General features: G+C 53.9%; 2 protein-coding genes and 1 long non-coding RNA gene across 6 annotated transcripts; 1 reads left to right on the forward strand and 2 right to left on the reverse strand.

The window, feature by feature from the left end:
* Positions 1-344: 344 nt before the first annotated feature.
* HAUS5 (HAUS augmin like complex subunit 5) lies at positions 345-10,204 on the reverse strand. Its single transcript, XM_084770769.1, has 19 exons — positions 10,025-10,204; positions 9,214-9,276; positions 9,098-9,130; positions 8,774-8,798; positions 7,348-7,453; positions 7,108-7,267; positions 6,098-6,167; positions 5,926-6,008; positions 5,396-5,453; positions 5,155-5,264; positions 4,946-5,009; positions 4,736-4,866; positions 4,366-4,528; positions 3,528-3,608; positions 3,195-3,340; positions 2,273-2,384; positions 2,043-2,175; positions 775-907; positions 345-660 (listed from the first exon to the last, which is right to left on the reverse strand). The coding sequence occupies exons 1-19, from the start codon at positions 10,120-10,122 to the stop codon at positions 543-545; spliced, it is 1,887 nt and encodes a 628-aa protein (XP_084626895.1). The 5' UTR covers positions 10,123-10,204; the 3' UTR covers positions 345-542.
* A 51-nt stretch (positions 10,205-10,255) lies between these two features.
* Positions 10,256-19,268, forward strand: LOC311591044 (transmembrane protein PMIS2-like). 4 transcript variants are annotated; one of them, XM_084770413.1, is made up of 5 exons: positions 14,743-14,846; positions 17,054-17,205; positions 17,979-18,030; positions 18,199-18,383; positions 18,697-19,267. In XM_084770413.1, the coding sequence occupies exons 4-5, from the start codon at positions 18,222-18,224 to the stop codon at positions 18,850-18,852; spliced, it is 318 nt and encodes a 105-aa protein (XP_084626539.1). In that variant the 5' UTR covers positions 14,743-14,846; positions 17,054-17,205; positions 17,979-18,030; positions 18,199-18,221; the 3' UTR covers positions 18,853-19,267. The 4 variants fall into 4 exon arrangements, with proteins under 4 accessions (XP_084626536.1, XP_084626539.1, XP_084626537.1 ...); XM_084770410.1 differs by lacking the exons at positions 14,743-14,846; positions 17,054-17,205 and adding an exon at positions 10,256-10,318 and having other exon boundaries at positions 18,697-19,268; XM_084770411.1 differs by lacking the exon at positions 17,054-17,205 and having other exon boundaries at positions 14,750-14,846; positions 18,697-19,265.
* LOC311591561 lies at positions 13,255-14,632 on the reverse strand. The gene is made up of 2 exons (XR_014777138.1): positions 14,401-14,632; positions 13,255-14,203 (listed from the first exon to the last, which is right to left on the reverse strand). It is a non-coding gene; the product is annotated as an uncharacterized lncRNA (long non-coding RNA).
* Positions 19,269-20,938: the final 1,670 nt, after the last annotated feature.

The raw sequence follows: 20,938 nt of genomic DNA on the forward strand, positions 1-20,938 counted from the left end.
TACCCCTCCCAACTAAGAAAGTTCCTAACGCCCCTGTGACTGCTTCAACCAATCGCACACCATAAAACTCATTTCTTTGTCTAAAACATATAAAAGGCCCATGCCTCTGCTTCATGGGGTCTGCCAAGCTCCCCGTCACATCGGCTCAATAAATTCCTATGCGTTTATATCGACCATGGACTCTGTCTCTCAGTAGGGACTCTGGGAATAGACTGGAGATCTCTCTAGAGGTCTCAGTCTTTTTTTTTTTTGAGGTCTCAGTGTTAAAGGAGGAAGCACAGAAAAGGCAGCTGAGGGGAGCTAGAGGTCTGTGTCAAGACAAAGCTGATAAAACCAGGCAATACTTGCTTTCAAATATTTTATTGAAGGAGGTGAAGTTTAGGGGTTAAATACTATTTATTTTTGAAATAGGGTCTCACTATGGAGTCTAGGCTGTCTTAGAAGTCAGCAGCAGCCCTCTTTCCTCAGCCTCCTGAGTAGAGGCAAGAGGTGCACACCACCAGGCTAAATTACAATTCTTGACTCTGCTCCCCGCTGCCTCGTCATTTGTACGTCTGCTGCAGCGCTCCCCGGGCCTGGGCCCAGCGCAGCCGCCACTGGGGCAGGGACAGGCCCTGACTGAGCTCCTCAGAGATGGCGGCTTGGCCTGGCTGCTCCCACCTGGAGAAAGGCATGGTGTCAGAGGAAAGCCGGCTCCTCCAGACCCTCCCATCCATCCTGGTGGCTCAAGCCATGAACCAGTCAGTTCCCTCACACACAAACGCCGCCTCTCACCAGTCCTCAGCGGCGGCCTGCAGCTCGGGGATGTGCTCCAGTGCCTGTCCCAACAGGCTGGCCAGCTTCCGCAGGGCCTGCCCCGTGCTGTCTTTCTGCTCCTTCTCCTGGGACGCCTGCATCCGCAGCAGCTCTGGAGGTTACAAGTGGGGAGGGGCTCCAGGCCTTAGCCTTCCGTTCTGGTCACCCTCCACAGTATCCAGAAGCTTCTCCCTCTGCTGCTCAGAAGTCTGCCTCCCCCAGGCTCCCGGTGAGACACCCCCTCCCCCAAACACAGGCAGACTCCAGGCTCCTCAGACAGTTTGGACTATGTCGTTTCCCTTCCCTTCTGGGGAACACCTGACCTAACTTCAGAGCCTACACGGACACCATATTTTTTGTTTCTCCTTCCTTTGTTTTTTGTTTTTTTGAGACAGGGTTTCTTTGTGTAGCCATGGCTGTCCTGGACTCACTCTGTAGACCAGGCTGCTTAGTCTACTTAGCCAGACCCTGTCTCAAGAAACAACCATAACAAAACAACAACAACAAAACAACACTGGCCCATCCCAGTGGTGGCTCAGGACTATGGTGTTTGCTGCCAAGCCCTATGTCCTGAGTTTGACCCCTGGGACCCACAAGTTGGAGAACAGACTCCAACAAGGTGTCCTCTGACCTTCACAAACGTGCTGTGACACACACACATACACACTAAAACAAGGTAACACATTGTTTTGTTTTTTGTTTTTTCCAGACAGGGTTTCTCTGTGTTACCCTTGCCTGTCCTGGATTTGCTCTGTAGACCAGGCTGGCCTCAAACTCACAGAGATCCGCCTGCCTCTGCCTCCCAAGTGCTGGGATTAAAGGCGTGCGCCACCACGCCCTGACTGAAAACTAACATATTCTGATGGCAATGAGAGCACTTGGCCTTATGGTTAGACCCACGCCTGACCATCTAGGTTCATGCCCACGCCCTTGCTGCTGCCGCCTGTGGTGAAGCCAGTCTGGGCTACACTCCCAGTGAGATACACACCAAAAAATAACAAAAGCAAACCAACCAGCCTCTATTCCACCATGTGGCCAGGCTACCGAGCTGTGTGCACCTGAGCTCCCTGCTTTGTACTGGGGGAGACAGCAGTGCACACAGATCCAACCCGCTGTGCAGCTGGAGCAAACAAGCGGGTTCCAGCATGCTGTGCTAGTGGGCTTTCAGCACCTTAGGAAGGCCACGGGGTGCAAGCCGGAACAGGCCGGAAGGAGTGCAGGATATAGAGCCAACAGGACCCACGTACCCTGGGTGCATGGTTCCCGAGCCACACTGGTCTGCGCACGGAGGAGAGTCCCTCCCTGGAACCCCCACTGGTCCTGGAGAAGCAGAAGGTCTTGGCGGAGAGAGGCGGCCTTTGGAAGTAGTAGCTCTGGTGCCTGGCGGGGGGGGGGGGGGGGGGCGGGCGGCAACAGTCACTTGGCCACAGGGTTCCCATGGGGATGGGCAGACCGGTCCCAGGCTGTGGGCACTCACTTTCCCTGCAGGCAACCCGAGCGTGTGACTCAGCGAGATGAGGTTGGAGCCCCTTGGGGTGCTGGGGTGCAGCTGATGGATGGATGGTAGAACCCTGGACAGCGGCTCTGGCCTGGGGGGTCGGGGTGGACAACAGAGCATCAGGCAGTTTGATTCCTAGAGGCTCTAGGGGCACAGGGCCTAAGGACTGGGAGACCAGACTGGGGCTGAGGGTACAGAGCGAGGGTCGCTAGTCAGGGGACCCTGGGCTACTTGTGTGCGCCTGTGTGTGGAGAGCCACGGAGGATGTCAGACTTGTGTGTGTGTGTGGAGAGCCACGGAGGATGTCAGACTTGTGTGTGTGTGTGGAGAGCCACGGAGGATGTCAGACTTGTGTGTGTGTGTGGAGAGCCACGGAGGATGTCAAACTTGTGTGTGTGTGTGGAGAGCCATGGAGGATGTCAGACTTGTGTGCGCCTGTGTGTGGAGAGCCACGGAGGATGTCAGACTTGTGTGTGTGTGTGGAGAGCCACGGAGGATGTCAGACTTGTGTGTGTGTGTGGAGAGCCACGGAGGATGTCAGACTTGTGTGTGTGTGTGGAGAGCCACGGAGGATGTCAGACTTGTGTGTGTGTGTGGAGAGCCACGGAGGATGTCAGACTTGTGTGTGTGTGTGGAGAGCCACGGAGGATGTCAGACTTGTGTGTGTGTGTGGAGAGCCACGGAGGATGTCAGACTTGTGTGCACACGTGTGTGGAGAGCCACGGAGGATGTCAAACGTGTGTGTGTGTGTGTGTGTGTGTGTGTGTGTGTGTGTGTGTGTAGAGCCACGGAGGATGTCAGATGTCCTCTTGGTCACCTTTATTTTCTGAGTGGAGCTCCCCTCTCAGTATCTCATTTGGATGGGTTTCAGGAGGGAAGATGGGGCTGATCCCAGTCTCACCCTGTGGCACGGCACCGCAGCAAGGGGCCCAGCAGAATGTGGGGGAGGTGCTGCGCTTCTTCTTTCAGGCAGTGGAGTAGCTCCTGGCTTTGTGGTGCCACCACCTCAGAGGTGGGAAGAAGCTTCCGCTGAATGAGAGCCAGCACCTGTGAGAGGGAGGGGGGAGGGAGGGAGGGAGAGGGAGGGAGAGGGAGGGTGAGAGGGAAGGAGAGGGAGGGAGGGAGAGGGAGGGAGGGAGGGAAGGAGAGGGAGGGAGGGAAGGAGGGAGGGAGGGAGGGAGAGGGTGGGTGGGTGGCCTGGGCCCGCCCTGCCTTGCCCTAGCATTTAGCTCACCTCCTCTGGGCCTCGGCTCAGGCGGGTCTTGCTGGCCGAGTTTCCTTTGATGAGCAGGCGGATCTGTTCCTGGGTCTCCTCCTGGGGAATCAGAGCCACTGACTCTCCCTCCCACTGTCCAGGCCAGTCCTCCCTTCTTACAGGGGACAGATGCTGCTTCTTCCTGGAGGTCTCACCTCGGTCCCGTTTGCCCAGTTCCTCCCCTGCCTATCTCTTAATTTTTTCTTTTAGATTTATTAATTTATTCTTGGTGTTTTTGGACACTTGGTTTCTCTGTGTAGTCCTGGCTGTCCTGGACTCACTTTGTAGACCAGGCTGGCCTTGAACTCACAGCGATCCCTCTGCCTCTGCCTCCCGAGTGCTGGGATTACAGGTGTGTGCAGCATGCCCAGTTTAGATTTATTTGTTTTTATTTTCTGTGCATGGGTGTTTTGCCTGTATGGATGTCTAGGCAGCACATGTATGCCAGATATCCACAGAGGCCAAGAGACGCCATCAGATCCCCGGGACTGCAGTCCCAGTTGTGAGCTGCCATGTAGGTTCTGGGAGTTTAACCCAGATTCTCTGGAAGGACAGCCAGTGCTCTTTTTTTCGAGACAGGGTCTCTCTGTGTAGCCTTGGCTGTCCTGGAACTCGCTCTGTAGACCAAGCTGGCCTCAACTCAGAGATCCCCCTGCCTCTGCCTCCTGGAGTACTGGGATTAAAGGCGTGCGCCACCACCAGCCGGTGCAGCCAAGTTACTCTTCACGCTGAGCCATCTCACAAGCCGCGGAGGCCCAGCTTTTCATCACTTCAGTGCACACCTCCACTCTGCCCTGCACCAGGCCCAGAGTCTCACCACTAGCTGCCGCCACTGCAGGATCCGCTGCTGCTTGGCCTGCAGCTCCCGCAGCAGAAGTTGCCGGTGCCCAACTGCATCCCCCAGTTCCTGGCACTGGGCGTGAAGAGCCTTGAGCTCTGCCCACAGGCCACTGTACCTCAGCCCCAGCAGCAGGACTTTCCTTGGGGGGTGGGGAGGGAGTGAAAGAGAGCATAGAGACTGGCAGCCATATTAGGGGGATGAGATCTTTAGGGAGGCACGGAGAGCCCCAAACATGGCAAACCAGCGCCCGGAAAGGGAGGAAGTGAAGTGAGGGGGTCCCCGGGGTGGACAGCATCCAAAGTCCCCAGCCTCCTGGGGAAGCCCCTGGCGAGGAGGGAGACTCTACCTCTCACTGGGTCCCAGAGAACGTTTCTCCATCTCCTCCACCAGGCTCTGGAGGCGGCCAGTCAGGACTTGTCTCTCACTCAGGAGCGCACTCCTCTCGGCCACAAGTGCCCCTACAGCCTGCCAGCCCTCCTGGGGGTACAAGGGCTGTGTGGGCATGGTCCACGGGGAGAGGCGGTCAGTGGGTCTTGGGAAAGTCCCTCAGCGTTACCTGGATGAGATGCACAGTGGACGGCAGGGCCTGGCTGGAGTCTGATGGATCCGGGGCCTGGGGCCTGGGGCGGGAACAGAGCTGCTGAAGGAGCAGCCTTTCATTTTTGTATTGATGATTGTGGGGAGTCGATATCAGTCTTCCCCGCCCCTGCGACTGGCTGGTGTTCGGCTCTGCCCCATCCTGGCTATGGGATGTTTGTTCTGCACCTGGGCGTCTCTTCCTCGCTACACAGGGACCGGATCTCCGCCTCCCGCTCTGCAGCCAGGTACTCCACGGCAGCCAGGATGTGGCCTGCAGGGTGGTCTGTCAGCAGCGACTAGGAAGGACAAGTGGGGACTCAGTGCAGGATGGTGGGGCGGTGAGTTATTCAGGGACGGTTAGGGGCTGGCAACTGCTGCACCATGGAGCAGAAGTGGGGGTCGTCTCCCGAGAGCCCTGCCCTCTCACCTCAACTGAGCTCAGCCACTGCTGGTAGGAAGATCCGAAGTGGTCATCTCGAGAGCTCCTGAGGATGTGGGTGAGGGGACAAAGTGTGTCATAAGACACGCCAATTCAGTTACCCTCTAGGGTATCACGGCTGCACGTGGGTAGGAGCCATGGCGCCCTCACTGTACAGTAGGGACGAGTCCATCCGTGCCCAGTAGATGGACTGGACTTGCTGTCCCGGGGGCTGTAACATGTCCTGTTTAGTTCTTGACCCTTCCCCCTAGTTACGTCTCCTCACCAGAGCCCGTCCACCCCCAAGCCCCCACTGGGCAAGGGCCTCCGTCGGGTCTTAGAGCCTCAGGCCTCCCCTCCCCGAGCAGCCCTGGGCCACTCAGCTGTCACCGTCTCTGGTGGGTCTGCATCGTTCTCCTGCCACCTAGGAGCTCTACAGGGCAGAACCCAGACATCCACTGTCTGGGGGACCAGCAAGGCAGCAACCTGCCATGCCTCAAGCCCAGGTCCCTCACAGGGTGCCGGGCGAGCACACTCACCGGACGCCGCCCCCGCTGGCCTGGGGCATCAGAAGCTTCTGCAGGAACTGAGTGCGGAGGGAGCAGGCTGCCCGGACGTCACGCTAGGGAGAGGAGGAGGGGCGTTAGGGGGTTCCGGGTCTCTGCTGGATCCTTGACACCTCCTGGTTCCTGCACGGCCCAGGACTCTTACCAACACCTCAGGCTCTATGGCTGGGGCGGCTGACGCCAGAGGTCCGAAGAAGACGTCCACTTTGGCTTTCCTGGAAGGAAGGGTGTAACTGGCTGGAGGCCTCGGGACAGCAGGTGCCCGTGCCCCTCCCTGTCCCACTGCCCGGCTCTCAAGGGCTAGCTCTCGGGTCAGCTCACTGCCGCCGATCCCTACACTAGCCTCCTCATCGGTCTCCCTGTTCCCGTCGCCTCTGGTCTGACCTAGTGTAGGTCAGCAACCCCATGAGAACCTGGGGAAGGTTGGGCCTGGTGGCTCATGCCTGACATTCTTGCCAGTGGTTCACACCTTCCTGTTAGTAAACAGAGCCAACACCTTCCTAACGCTGTGACCCTTTAACACAGCTCTCATGTTGTGGTGAGCCCCCAACCATAAGATTATTTGTGTTGCTATTCCTATTCTTTTTTAAAAATATATTTTATCAATTTATTCATATTACATCTCAATTGTTATCCCATCCCTTGTATCCTCCCATTTTCCCCTTACTCCCCTCCCCTATGACTGTGACTGAGGGGGACCTCCTCCCCCTGCATATGCTCATAGGGTATCAAGTCTCTTCTTGGTAGCCTGCTAGCCTTCCTCTGAGTACCACCAGGCTTCCCCATGCAGGGGACATGGTCAAGCTAGACCTTAGAAACAGAGGCACAGGAACCCTCCACTGAAGGCCATGCAGGTCGCAGCAGTCAGGCCCTGGCGTCTGCTGTCTCAGAGGGAGATGGCAGTGACTGTGCGGCTGTGTTCACCTCTCCCTCTCCACCTCCTCACACTGTCCCTGTGGCCAGCATGGCTGCACTATCTCCTGGATGCCCACTTTTCAAGAGGAGCTCCAGCCTCTAAGCTTCCTGCGGAGACTCCTCCCGCAACCTAAAGGCTACCCCTCGGGCAGGCCCCAAGTGCCCTTCGTCACACAGCCAGACAGGACACAGGGGTCTCTAAGGAGAATGTCTAACCTCCCTGGGGAGGCTGAGCCCCACCTTTGCATGTCCTGCAGGCGCCTGAGCTGATTCTGCAGCCGCTGCGTGGGATCTTGCAGCCCGCGCTGCCGTCTTCGTACAGCCCCAGCTTGGGCCTGGAGGAGAAGTGCTCGGTGCTGGGTGTCTTTCAGGCTCTGCAGGGTCTGTGCCATGGCCGTGTCTGTGGGAGGAATGGGGGTGGCTGTCAGCACCTCCCTTACCCAGGGTCTCAGTGCCCACTCGGTCGGCCCCACGAGTCACCCTGAGCCTCGGTCTCTCGGTCCATCAGCTCCAGGCTCTGGTCCAGCTCTTGGATCTCTGCCCGCAGGCGGGCCGCAGTGGCTTCCAGCTCCAGCTTCCGACGGAGCTGGTGGGATTGGGTTAGGGTTAGAAGGCCAGGTGCTTGTACTCATCCGGGCTTTGCTGGGCAGGGACTACGTTCTGGGTGGCACTAGACTCCTCACCTCATCTCCTGGGAGACAGATGAGCGATTTTTTTTTTAAGTGGCTTCGGTCTGACACAGAAGCACTAACAGTCTGGCTGGCTCTTACAGTCCTGGGCTTGCCTCAACATCCTCTCGGTTTTCTGTTTGTGTGGCCACTCCTACAGCTCTTGTCAGATGATTTTTTATTGTTTTTTATTTTTATCAAACAGGGTTTTGCTGTGTAACTAGCTCAAAGTGACCTTAAACTCAAGGTGTTCTTACTTCAGCATCCAAGTGCTTGGATAATAGGCAAGTACCAGCTTCTGTTTTAGTCTTTTATTTTTTAGTATTACTATTGTTACCATTATATTATTATTATTATTGTTTTGTTTTTCCAAACAGGGTTTTTCTGTGTAGCCTTGGCTGTCCTGGACTCTCTTTGTAGACCAGGCTGGCCTCGAAGAACTCACAGCGATCCACCTGCCTCTGCCTCCCCGAGTGCTGGGGTTAAAGGCGTACGCCACCACCCTGGCTAGTCTTTTTTTATTATTATTATTATTATTATTATTATTATTATTATTATATTTTCAAGACAGGGTTTCTCTGTGTAGCCTTGGCTGTCCTGGGCCCTGTTTGTAGTCCATTTTTAAAAAAAATTATGTGTGTCTGTGTATCCTATGCATGCACACGCCAGTGGAGGCCAGAAGAAGTTGTTAGCTCCCCGGGAACCGGAATCACAGGTGGCTGCTCTGGATGCTGGGGTCTGAACTGGGGTCCCCCTCAGGAGCAGCAAGTGTGCTTCACTGTTGAGCCGTCTCTCTAGCCCCCCCTCCTATTACTGACCTCTTCCTTGTCTTGCTTAGCAGGTCCCTCAAACCTGCCCTTTCTCTGTCTCCTCTTAGCAGTTCTGTTTATTCGATTTTCTTGACAAGGTCTCGCTCTGCAGTCCAGGCTGGCCTTAGGCTCACGGCGATCCCTCTGCCTCCTCCTGGGTGCCGAGACTTCAGGTCCTCAGCTCAAGTTCTGCCTCCGTCCGACACCAGTGCCCCACGTCCACAAACCATTGCTCCCCACACTCTCCAGCATGTGCCTGGCTCCGCCCCCCAATCCCCCCCCCCCCGGGAGAGCAAAGTAATACGGAGTAATAGCCCCTGGAGCTATTTTGTAACTCGGTGCCCCTGATTTAGCCCTCCAGGGCCTAGAGTGAAATATTTGCAAGCTCATCTTTGGTTGAAAGACAATCTTGCAGCCCAAACTTCTCACCTTTGGGTTGTCCTGATGTCCATACCTAAAGAAACAAGACCAGAGTTAGGAGATGGCTGGGGGCTTCCTAGGGAGGAGGCGGGGAGCAGAGGCTGTGGCTGTGGCCATGGTTAGACAAGATTCGGGAAGACAAGAATCAATGTCTTTAAGAAGCAGTTACCAGGCCGGGCAGTGACACCTCTAGTCCCAGCACTTGGGAGGCAGTGTGAGTGGGAGGCCACCCTCGTCTACAAAGCAAGTCCAGGACAGCCAGGGCTACACAGAGAGACCCTGTCTCGGAAAAAAACCGAACCCAACCAACAACAAAAAGAAAGAAGTAGTTACCAGAGTAGGTTCCCCCGGATGGTCTTGATACTTCTGCATTGGAAAAGATGGAGGGAGAGGAGTTGCTTCAGGCCTTGCCTGTGCCTCTCCCCCTCCCCTGCCTTAGCTTGGCTTACCTCTGACTATGTACATGCTTTACGATGTAGGCCCAGATGTCAGCCCCCTGACCCAGACACAGCCTGAAGAGGTACAGCATAAGGTATGCTTGGGGCTTTTCCCAGGAGGAGGACACCCCCCCATCCCCCGTCGTTCCCACAGTTACGGCGGTAGGGAGTTCAAAGATGTCTCACTTCTGGGGAAAGAGGTTAGTGCTCCTGGGGGTGAGGGGGTGGGGTGTCACTGAGAGAGTGGCCTTCTCACTAAGCGTGAGGGCGTTCTCCTTCCACGACGGGGCTGTCTTCCATCTAGCAGAGGGCTAGCTTGCTGGGGCGGATGAGAGAGGTCTACAACAAGGCCTTGGATAACAGGGCCATGGGTTTGTTTCCACAGACTTGGTCCCAGCAGAACAGCCACTGCTAACAACTGCCTAGTGTCTGCATTGCTTGGGGCGAGAGTGGCAGGGGTGAGGCGCTGTAGGGACCCCCCCCCTTACCCTGCAGAAGATCCTGTTTTCACAGTGTGGGGTAGAGAGGCGCTTCTTTAACCCTATGTGCATAGGTGCCAGGGATCCTGCTCTGTGTGTGTGTGTGTGTGTGTGTGTGTGTGTGTGTGTGTGTGTGTGTGTGACAGAGTACTCTGGTGTGTGTGTGTGTGTGGTGTCGGGGGCGCTGTCTCACCCTCGATGAGGGTTGGGGATCTCTCCTCGTTTGTGTGTGTGTGTGCGTGTCTGTGTGCGCGTGAATGGTCTCATCCCCGACGGGGGTGGGGGAATCTCGTCCCGGAAGCTAATCCCAGGATGCGCGGTCCTTGCTCCGAGAGCGGCCTCACCTGCGCAGCGTCGACTCCTTGGGGCGGGCCGCTAAGGGCACCTCCATCTCCTCCGCAGCCCAGCGACCCAGTTCCCGCGCTACCTGCGTCAGCTCCATGGCTGTCACAGGCGCCCAGCCGCAGCCGCGGCTTCCCGCACTCGATTTAAGCGCGGCGCCCGTCTATGACGTTCCCAGAGCGCCGCCTGACGTCACCAGCGCGACGCATGGCGTCACCGGCTGCTAAACCAACTGCAGGGCTTGGCGGCCCCGCGGGCTTCTTCCAGCGGCTCCTGGAGCTGGGATGCGGCTGTCAGTGAGTGAAGATGAGAAGCTTTATTCTTTCACTCACTGTAAAAGGCAAACAGTCCTAAAGGCTTCGTTGGGTTTTTTTTTCTTTAAAAAATGGGATTTGCTACACGCCTTTAATCCCAGCACTCAGGAGGCAGAGGCAGGGGGATCGCAGTGAGTTCGAGGCCAGCCTGGTCTACAGAGTGAATCTAGGTCAGCCAGGGCTACACAGAGAAACCTTGTCTCAAAAAACCAAAAAGAAAGGAAAAAAAGAAAAAAAAAGAGAAGAAAAAGAAAAAAAAGGAACAAGCAGTGGGGTTGCGTCATTTTGGGTTAAAGAGCGGTCCATAGGATGCCTTGGGAAGTGTGAGTTCTGGAGAGCCCAGCAGGTCCAGCACAGATCTGATGTGCTGTGGGAGTGAGTGCGAGGCCCAGAGCAGAGAGAAAGTCTGGATCCTGGGGGGTGGGGGGGGAAGGCAGTCTACAGAGACCTTTTGTTCAATACATGTGGCTAGGTCACCGCTCTATTTTCTGTTCTCATTCACTGTCCAGGATGAAGTCTTTGTTGGCTCTGGTTCCTTAACAAATAATATTATGGATTTATTAAACAACGGTTTAATCTTCTGTACAACCCGACTCTCCTAAACAGGAGGGAAAGAGTGAAACCTTCTGGGTGTGAGTTCCACGGGACGACTCCCTTGGCGTAATTCTCCAGGAATCTAGCAGATCCTCTTCCCAACAGAAGGAGCCACACTACCCGTGGCCTGAGCCTCCAGCTTTTCCCTCGTGCGCCCCTCGCTTGTCTAAGGCAAGGTCACATTCCTTCCACATTTCTCTATTTTAAATTTCCAATTATCTTTTAATGCACATGAAAATGTGTGTGTGTTACAATTCTGGTGTGTGTTGTTGAGGACTCTCATATGTGTACATGACCAGAGGAAGATAGCAGCCCCCCCCCCTCCATCTCTCTCTTTAGTTCTTTGAGACAGGGTCTCTCTGTGTAGCCCTGGCTGTCCTGGACTCGCTTTGTAGACCAGGCTGGCCTCGAACTCACAGTGATCCACCTGCCTCTGCCTCCCGAGTGCTGGGATTAAAGGTGTGTGCCCCCACCATTGGCTAAAGAATATTTTTATACTTATGGTATAGATGTGTGTTTGTCTCTGACCCTACAATGCTGAAGCTTCAGGCATTGTGCCCCCAAGACTCAGCTTTTTTTGTGGGTGCTGGGAACACTACTGAGCCATCTCTCTAAGCCTTTGTTTGAGAAAGTCTTGGGTAGCCCAGGCTGGGCTCCCACCAGCTTTGTAGCTGAGGCTGATCTTGAATCCCCTTGCTGCACTAGCGTAAGTTCGTATTCCCAGGCCCATGTAAAAACAAAAACAAAGACAAAAAAACCCCAGAGTTTGTGGCCTGTCTGTAATCTTAGCACCAGGAGAGGAGCAAAGTGGGTACTAGGAGCTCGATGGGTCAGTCCTGTCCAAACGACAAGCAGCAGGTTCAGCAAGGGACCTTGTCTCAAAAAACTAAGGTGGTGAACGATAGAGGTGGGTATCTAATGATGCCCTCTTACCTTTAAACACTCACAGGCAGGCCCGTACCCTAGCTTTGCACAGAGACACACGCACAGAACCCCCCTAACACACAAGGTTAAAAAAAAAAAAAAAAAAAAAGACATTGCAGCAAGGTACCAACAGGTGGCAGTGTTGCTCACCTGCTGGTCAAATCTCAACTGACTCAAGCTGTGTTACCTACCTAGTACAGCTTCCCACATTTTTTTTTTTTTTTTTTTTTTTTTTTTTTTTTTTTTGGTGTGTGTGCTTCATTCTTAGTACAAAGATGTGTGGCCCCCGGCGCCCTGGAGCTCTCTCTGTAGACCAGGCTGGCCTGGAACTGAAGACATCCACCTGCCTCTGCCTCCCCAGTGGTGGGGCTAAAAGCATTCCCCACCATGCCTGGCCTAAAATTATATATGCATTACATATAAAATATATAGTTATGCATAATATATGTTATTGTATGTTTATGTGATTGTATAAAATATGTTTTGTGTGTGTGAATATGTATCTGTGTGGATGCCAACTGTGTGTGTGGTGTCCGTGGAGAGGCAGAAGAATCTGTTGGATCTGCTTGCAGTTGGAGTTACAGGAGGTTCTGAGCCACGTGACGTGGGTGCCGGGAACAGGAGGTTCTGAGCCACGTGACGTGGGTGCCGGGAACTGAACTCTGGTCTTCTTCAAAAGCAGGGAGTGCTTTAAACAGTTATATTCAGCCCGGCGTGGTGGCGCATGCCTTTAATCCCAGCACTCGGGAGGCAGAGGCAGGAGGATCGCTGTGAGTTTGAGGCCAGCCTGGTCTACAAAGGAAGTCCAGGACAGTCAAGGCTACACAGAGAGACCCTGTCTCAGAAGAAAAAAAATTTTTGTTGTTCTCTGAAATGTTCCCCTTCTCTTACAAGCTTGTGCTGCCACCTGAAACTATGGAAGAGGTCCCTGTGCTCTTGTTGGTGGCTTTTGTTATCTTGTTGAGACAAGGTCTTGTTTATACAGCCCAGGCTGGCCTTGAAATCTCCGTTGTTCCATTCCCACCTTCTGAGTTTTGGGATTACAGAGAAGGAATTAATCCCTGTGGTTGAAGTCTCTGTTTTTTTCCTCCTCTTTTTTTTTTTTTTTTTTTTTTTGAGACAGGGTCCCTTGCCCCGGCCTGCGGGGGTTCGACTAAAACTCAGGAGGAAGGTCACCTGTTGAAAATGCAAGACATAGCCGGGCGTGGTGGTGCACGCCTTTAATCCTAGCACTCGGGAGGCAGAGGCAGGCGGATCACTGTGAGTTCAAGGCCAGCCTGGTCTACAAAGTGAGTCCAGGACAGCCAGGGATACACAGAGAAACCCTGTCTCAAAAAACCAAAAAAAAAAAAAAAAAAAAAAAAGAAAATGCAAGACACAAAGAAGGAGAGCAATTCTGATTGATCAAACTCTCAAACTTTATTAGTCAGGCAGCAGCTTTTATAAGTCAGAAGGCAGGGGAGCATATTGCTGTAGCAACGCAGCTGCAGGCCTTTCTCAAAACAGGGAATTCCAGGCAGGGTCACAGTGTCCTGCCACACAGGGCATCTAGCTTTAGGCTGACTGCTGACTCACAACAAGGTCAGCTAGTTTCTGGTGAAAGGCAAGCTTTGGGAAAGACAGAGATTTAAAGGTGCAGACTTGTACAAGATGGCTGAATATTCCCTTCAATTTTACTGGGCTAAGAAATATGATTTTTTTTTTTTTTTTTGGTTTTTTTCGAGACAAGGTTTCTCTGTGCAGCCTTGGCCGTCCTGGACTCACTTTGTAGACCAGGCTGGCCTCGAACTCACAGCAATCCGCCCGCCTCTGCCTCCCGAGTGCTGGGATTAAAGGCGTGCGCCACCACGCCCGGCTAAGAAATATGATTTTTAAAAATGCTTTTATTTTTTTAATTTAATTTAATTTTTATTTTTGTCATGAAAGAGTAGCTTGGTGGCTTATGCAGATTTAGGGCTTGTGGCGTGGGGCCTTCAGAAGGTGTGTGGGGACAGCTGTGGCCTGCCGAGCAGAGACAGCGGCTCGGGGGTGGGGGGCAGGTGGTTCCTTGGAATGGCGGGTTGCCCCATGTTCATTTATTAGGTTGGTAGGTTTCTTGGCTCTGGCGGGGGTGGGGGGGGTGAGGGAGGTGAGGGAGGATGTCTGAAGCTCTGAGTTTCCTCTTGGTGGGCGTGTCTGTCGGGAGCGCAGCCCCGTGGATGGCTGGGCTCTTCTTAGCCTTCATAAAACTAGGATGTATGTGTAAATGAGACCGAAACCCACGATTATGGCTAATACATCAAACCAAATGGTTCGAGTGGAGTTACGGTAGGCGTCTTCCCAGTTGCTGCATTTGTTGTCCTCGTCGGTCTGAAAGGGCAGGGAGTATGGGTAAGGGTTTCTGAAGTCAAAAGCTCTCTGGAAGGGAGGAAGAGGAGGGTTGGAGCCCCATAGCCACTGTGGGGGGGGGGAGGGGGCGGGGAGGGAGCCCCACCCCAGGCCGAGGGGACAGGAGGACAAGGATGCGGTATCTGGGGGGATGCGGAAGGGGGGGGTAATAGTTTTACCTGGCGGCTGAAGTACAAGCCCCCCAATCCTAGGGGCAGGAAAAGAATGAGCGCGAGGACCGTCAGGACCCAGTGGTTCTTAGCGTAAAATGCCAGCTCTTCCGTGGTCTGCGGGCGGCCTAGCGGTGTCCTCCCTTTGGGAGCCGCGGGAGCTCCAGGAGCATCCATGGCTTTCTCACGCAGGGACGCGGGCCCGCAGGGCCGCCCTGGGCTCGACCTAGAATCTTAAGAGCTTGTGCCGTCGAAGGCACAATGGAGGGGGCGGGAGGGGGGAGAGCATTTCCTGTCCTGATTGGCTGTCCTCAGGAGGTGGGCGTGGCCCCGCTGCTTTTTGGGCACTTCAGGTGTGCGAACATGGTCCTCGCGCTGTACCCTCCTCCCAGGGATGTCTTGTGGGGAAAGTCTAGCTCTTGGGGACAGGGGCACAGAAGGCCTCCGAAAAGCAGGTAGGTAAATCCTGTAAGAAAGCTAGATTTAGTCAGGCATTGTGCGGCGCGCGTCTTTAATCCTATCCCTTGGGGGACTGGAGGCAGGTAAAATTTCAAGGCCAACCTGGTCTACGCGGCAAGCTCCAGGACAACATAGTGAGACTCTGTCTCAGAATAAATAAAAAGGAGGGTCAGTTGGAGGCAGCCTGGTCTGCACAGGAGTTCAAGACGGCCTGCCGGGTCTGAATAGTAAAATCTTGCCAATTAAAAATAAAGAAATAGGGGGCTGGAGAGATGGCACAGTGGTTAAGAGCACTGCCTGCTCCTCGAAAGGACGCAGGTTCAATTCCCAGCACCCATATGGCAGCTCACAACTGCCTGTAACTCCAAGATCTGACACCTTCACACCAGTGCACACAAATCAAAGTTAAATAAAAAATTAAAAAGAAAGAAAGAAAGAAAGAAAGAAAGAAAGAAAACCCGGCTCAGTGGTACATGCCCATAATCCCAGCCTGGGGAGGCAGAGGCAGGCGGATCGCTGTGAGTTTGAGGCCAGCCTGGTCTACAAAACGAGTCCTGGACAGCCAAGGCTACACAGAGAGACCCTGTCTCAAAAAACCAACCAACCAAACAAACAAACAAAACCCCCCAAACAAACCAAAAGAACCTGGTGAGGCATGGTCACCTACAACCCCAGCATTTGAGAAAGGATTTCATACAGCCCAGGCTGGCCTGGAATTCATGACATAGCTGACATACAGGAGGATGACTGCTCTCCTGATCCCCCAACCCCCCCACCCCCACCCCCGCCACCACCGCCGAAGAGTCAGGATTGCAGTCACACTCCCTGGGCTGTGTGTACGGCCTGGAATGCCACTCAGGAGCAGCTATAGCTCAATGGCTTTAATCCCCCAGAGCCGTTCTGTGGAGGCGCACGCCTGTAATCCCAGCACTCGGGAGGCAGAGGCAAGCGGATCGTTGTGAGTTCGAGGCCAGCCTGGTCTACAAAGTGAGTCCAGGACAGCCAGGGCTACACAGAGAGACCCTGTCTCGAACCCTTCCCCCCCCCAAAAAAAGGTCTGATTGCACTCAATAAACTTGTCTCAGCCTCAGTGTTCCTGAGACTCCTCCCACCCGCCCCTGGTTGGTTGAATAAGTGCTGGTGCTTACTTCCTCCTCCTCCAGCTGTTTTGCTTTTTTAATTGCTGGGGAGTGTGGGGGTGGGGTGGGGGCAGGGAGGCTCTGAAGAACCTTCCAAGCCTCAGACCTGTGAGCTCCCCTTTACCTCCCAAAGCTCTAGAGACCTGGCTCACCTCCCGGAGGGCACCCTTTAGTTGGGAGAAAACTGGTGAATTAGTGACTGCAGGACCAACACCAGGTGCCATCCACATGGCCACTGACAGGAAACGGAACCTACAACTGTAACTAAGGCCCTTCCGTTTGCCATCCCCGCAGTCTTTAGCTACGATTGTAACCGGTAGCTGGGAAACAACTTTTTTTTTTTCCAGACAGGTTCTCTCTGTGTAGCCTTTGCTGTCCTGGACTCTCTTTGTCGACCAGGCTGGCCTCGAACTCACAGTGAGACAGGGTTTCTCTGTGTATCCTTGGCTGTCCTAGACTCACCATGTGGACCAGGCTGGCCTCGAACTCACAGTGAGACAGGGTTTCTCTGTGTAGCCTTGGCTGTCCTAGACTCACCATGTGGACCAGGCTGGCCTCGAACTCACAGTGAGACAGGGTTTCTCTGTGTAGCCTTGGCTGTCCTAGACTCACCATGTAGACCAGGCTGGCCTCGAACTCACAGTGAGACAGGGTTTCTCTGTGCATCCTTGGCTGTCCTAGACTCACCATGTAGACCAGGCTGGCCTCGAACTCACAGTGAGACAGGGTTTCTCTGTGCATCCTTGGCTGTCCTAGACTCACCATGTAGACCAGGCTGACCTCGAACTCACAGCGATCGGCCTGCCTCTGCCTCCCGAGTGGGAAACAACTTTCAAGGGCCCCCCCCCCCCCCGCCCAGACTTACTTCCCTTGCCAGATCCCACGGCTTTCACAAAGTGCCACAAACCCAGGGACCAAGTGTTCAGATTGTGAGCTGCGGGGAGGGGGCACGTTAAATTCAAACCACAACACATTTGGCTCACAGCCGATTTTATTTATTTGATCCCGCCTTCCCTGCCCCCCCCCCTTTTTTTTTTCTCTATGCCGTGAACCGGTAACTCTAGGAAAGCCAGGGTCTTGTTGGCCTGAGTCACTGTGCAGTCCTGAAGGTGCAGCCTGGGCGTTAAGTCTCAGGATGGTACCGTGATGTGATGGGCACGTTGCTCTAATTGTTCACGTTCAGGCTGGGAGTGCGACCCACACACTGGACACTGAGGTAGTTAGTTCAAATCGGGGGGATGGGGGGACCCCCCAAAAGGGCCAATAACTAATTAAGGCTCCTGACTAAATGCATCAACCACAAGAGCGGGAAGAAAAAAGGTGTGGCCTTTTCCACGCCCGTTTAAAGACACTGAACCAATCAGGCTTAAGCACTGTGGACACACCCACTAGAGAGTGGCCAATCATAATGAAGCGGTGGGGCGCTAGAGAGGCCACGCCCAGTGAGTCAGACTGGCAAGGCTCTCTCAGGAAGAGAGGGAGCAAAGACCTACAGACCTCCGGTGTGTGATGAGTTATGGTCAATGAGGGAGGAAAGGGTGTGTGTGTCTGTGTTTTGCGTGCGCGAAAGCAGGATTTAAGAGAAGGAAAAATAATTGAGAGACAGGGAAGGGGTCCAGGATGCACAGGGGAGGGGATGGGATATGGGGCCAGCAGGGGTATTCCAGAGCAACATGGAGGTGTGCTGTGGTTCATTTGGCTTGGCGGATTATTTATTTTTCTCCTTCTTGATACAGTAGGGATTGAACCCAGATGCCCACAAGGCTCTACCGCGGAGCCATGCCTCCAGCCCCTTTACTGGTGGATTTTTAGGCAAGAGTTCTAAATGCTGCTTGGATCATGCACCCCACCCCACCCCCTCCCTGCTACTGCAGAACCACACCTGCAGCTCCTCATGGGACCTATTGTAGCCATGTTTTACCACTGAGCTAAAATTTCAGCCTCTTTTTATTTATTTTTATTTTATTTATTTATTTATTTATTTGGCAGGGTCTTCTCACGAAGTTGCTCAGGCTAGCCTTCAACACGTTTTGTAGTCCAGGTGGGTCTTGAACTCCCAGCCACCTCCTGAGCTCCTCGGATGATAAGGCCTTACACCACCAAGGCTCTGGCCCCTCTTTTCCTTGGGAGCTCAGCGTGCTCCCTTCCCGATCCCTTTACCCTCCGGCGTACAAGCTTTTACTGACCCAGGATCTCCTCCTCAGGCCAGGACCCACGGTCTCTGGGACCAAGATGAAGGACGTGGAATCCCAGGGCCATCAGAGATTACCTGGGTCAGAGCCCGTCATGCCGATCGCCTGGCCTGAGCCGGCGAAGGACTATCTGTTTCTGTCCATGGCATCCTTCTGCTTCTGCGTGGTGCTGGCCTTCCCAGCCCTGCTGTTCTCTCTCCAGGTGGGCGCAGTCCAGCTCCCAGCTCCCGGTCTTGTCCCTCAGGGACCTCTTCGAGTCCCACTGGGGTGGCCCCCTCCCTGTTCACCCTCCTGGGTCCCGCTTAGCTCCACTCTCTCATCCCGTGCCCCTCCTGGTTACTTCCTCTTCCTTTGGGGACTGAGCCCCCCTCCCCCCTCCCCCTGCCCCCCACCCCCACCCCCCACTCTTTATTCCTCACTCCGCCGGTCCTGATATTGCATTCTCCCCGGATGTCCCTCCCCGGATGCCCCGCCCATTTCCCCTTTTCCTTTTGAGACCCATCTTGCCTCCACAGACCCGGGAAGCCAACTATGATGGGGACTGGAGGAGAGCACAGAGGAACTCCAGGCTGGCCCTGGGATTCAGCGTCTGCAGCATCCTCGTGGGTTGCGTCGTAGTGGCCTGTTCCGTTACATTAATCCTGGAAACAGAGTTTGTGGCTTCGTCCTGAAAGCCCACCCCGCCGAGGGGAGCTCCGTCTGTTCTTGGAGCCTCTGACCTTGGACGTCAGCAACCGCCTGCCCTTGAGGGAGCCCTCCGGGCTAATCGGCAAATGTTAAGAGCAAGTAAAGATTTTTGAGGAGGTTCCTGCTTTTCCATTCACCTGCTGTCTGTGTGGGTGCCCAGGCACCTGTCCTCATGGTACTGTTGAGTCCACTTTGCAGGTGCTGTGGGACCCTCCTTCGGAGAGTGAACACCTATTGACAACAATGTCGGTGCAGCGCTGACTCAGTGGGTGTGGGTGTGGTCTCTCTCTCTCTCTCCCTGGTTTTTTAATTAATTAATTTTTTTGAGACAGGGTTTCTCTGTGTAGCCCTGGCTGTCCTAGACTCGCTTTGTAGACCAGGCTGGCCTCGAACTCACAGCGATCCTCCTGCCTCTGCCTCCCGAGTGCTGGGATTAAAGATGTGCGCCACCACGCCTGGCAGGTGATCTGTCTCTTTACTGATTACTGTAAAGGGAAGACAGGGATGGTGGCTGTTGTGGCATCTTTACTGCTGCAGTAAACTCCAGAAGTAACCAAAGGAATAAAAGGCTTGTTTTAGCCTTATGGCTCCCCAGGGAGGAAGCATGGCACAGAAGGAGCCGGAAGTGGTGGTGGTGGGGGAGCCAGGACAGTGGTGGCGCTCGCCTTTAATCCCAGCACTTGGGAGGCAGAGGCAGGTGGATTGCTGTGAGTTCGAGGCCAGCCTGGTCTACAAAGTGAGTCCAGGACAGCCAACGCTACACAGAGAGACCCTTTCTCGAAAAACTAACACCAAACCAAGACAAACCAAAAACAAAACAAAACAAAAACCCTGAAATAAATCTTTTTATAATTCTTGAGTTACTTTGGCTGTAAAAGAACTCTTAAGGTGTGTATATGTGTGTGTGTGTGTATGTAAATTTAAGACAAGGTCTATTATAGCCTGTACCTTTCTATATTGCTGAGGATGGATTTGAACCTTTGATCCTCCTACCTCCAGTTCCTGAGTGCTGGAAGTAAAAGTGAGTGCCACCGTTACCTGGGTGTGTGGTGCCGGGAACTGAGACCAGGGCTTCATGCGTGCTACACAACTTCTCCAACAACTAAGCTACACTCTCATCGAGTAATAAATAAATAAATAATAAAATGTGCATAAAGACTTATTTATTTTGAGTTTATGAGTGTGTTTTGCCTGTGTATATGTACGTGATGTATGTGCCTGGTGCCCATGGAGGAGTTTGGTGGATCCCCCTGCGACTAGGGAGTTCCAGATAGTTGTGGGCCGCCAGGTGGGATACTGGGAACGAACCTGGGTCCTCTGGAAGAGCAGCCCAGCGTGCTTACCCTCTGGAGCGTCGGCAGGAAACTCGCACTTTAGGATAACGCTGTTGTGTCGCGTGCTTTAGGTCGATGACTGTAGGAGGATTGCTGGTGGCATTCCTCAGACACCTGGGAAATGGCTTTCTGCCGACCAGAAAGGACCACTCCCCTTGCGCACCTGTGGCTCCATATCAGAGCTCTTCAACCCCTAGTCACATGCACTTACGAATGCCAATGCCCCGCCACCCGCCTTCCGGCTCTGCACTTCCCCATCTACTAGGCTGTTGGAGATTCCACCTCTACCATTATGACCCAAAAAGTTTTATTGATTGATTTGGGTTTTTTTGAGGCAGGGTTTCTCTGTGTATCCCTGGCTGTCCTGGACTCACTTTGTAGACCAGGCTGGCCTCGAACTCACAGCAATCCACCTGCCTTTGCCTCCCGAGTGCTGGTATTAAAGGTGTGCGCCACCACCGCCCCAGCCCCAAAAGGGTTTTTTTTTTTTTTTTTTTGATGGAGGAGGACAGTGGGAACTTGACGCAGACCGGCCCAGGGGTCATGGTGGCAAGTGTTTGGAATATATGTATGTTTTAAGGTTTAGCGTAGTTTGTTTAGTTTACGAGTAGATTAGAATTAGTTTAGACTCTGCCTGGCAACGTGCTGGCAGCTTTAAAGTACGTTTCAGTCTCCCTGTGTCAGTTATTTGCTTTGTAGGCCGAAACAGATACAAAATACTGTAAGAGGACAGCTC

Source organism: Acomys minous (genome assembly GCF_964271855.1).
Source record: "Acomys minous genome assembly, chromosome: 20".
In the NCBI taxonomy this organism is placed as follows: domain Eukaryota; kingdom Metazoa; phylum Chordata; class Mammalia; order Rodentia; family Muridae; genus Acomys; species Acomys minous.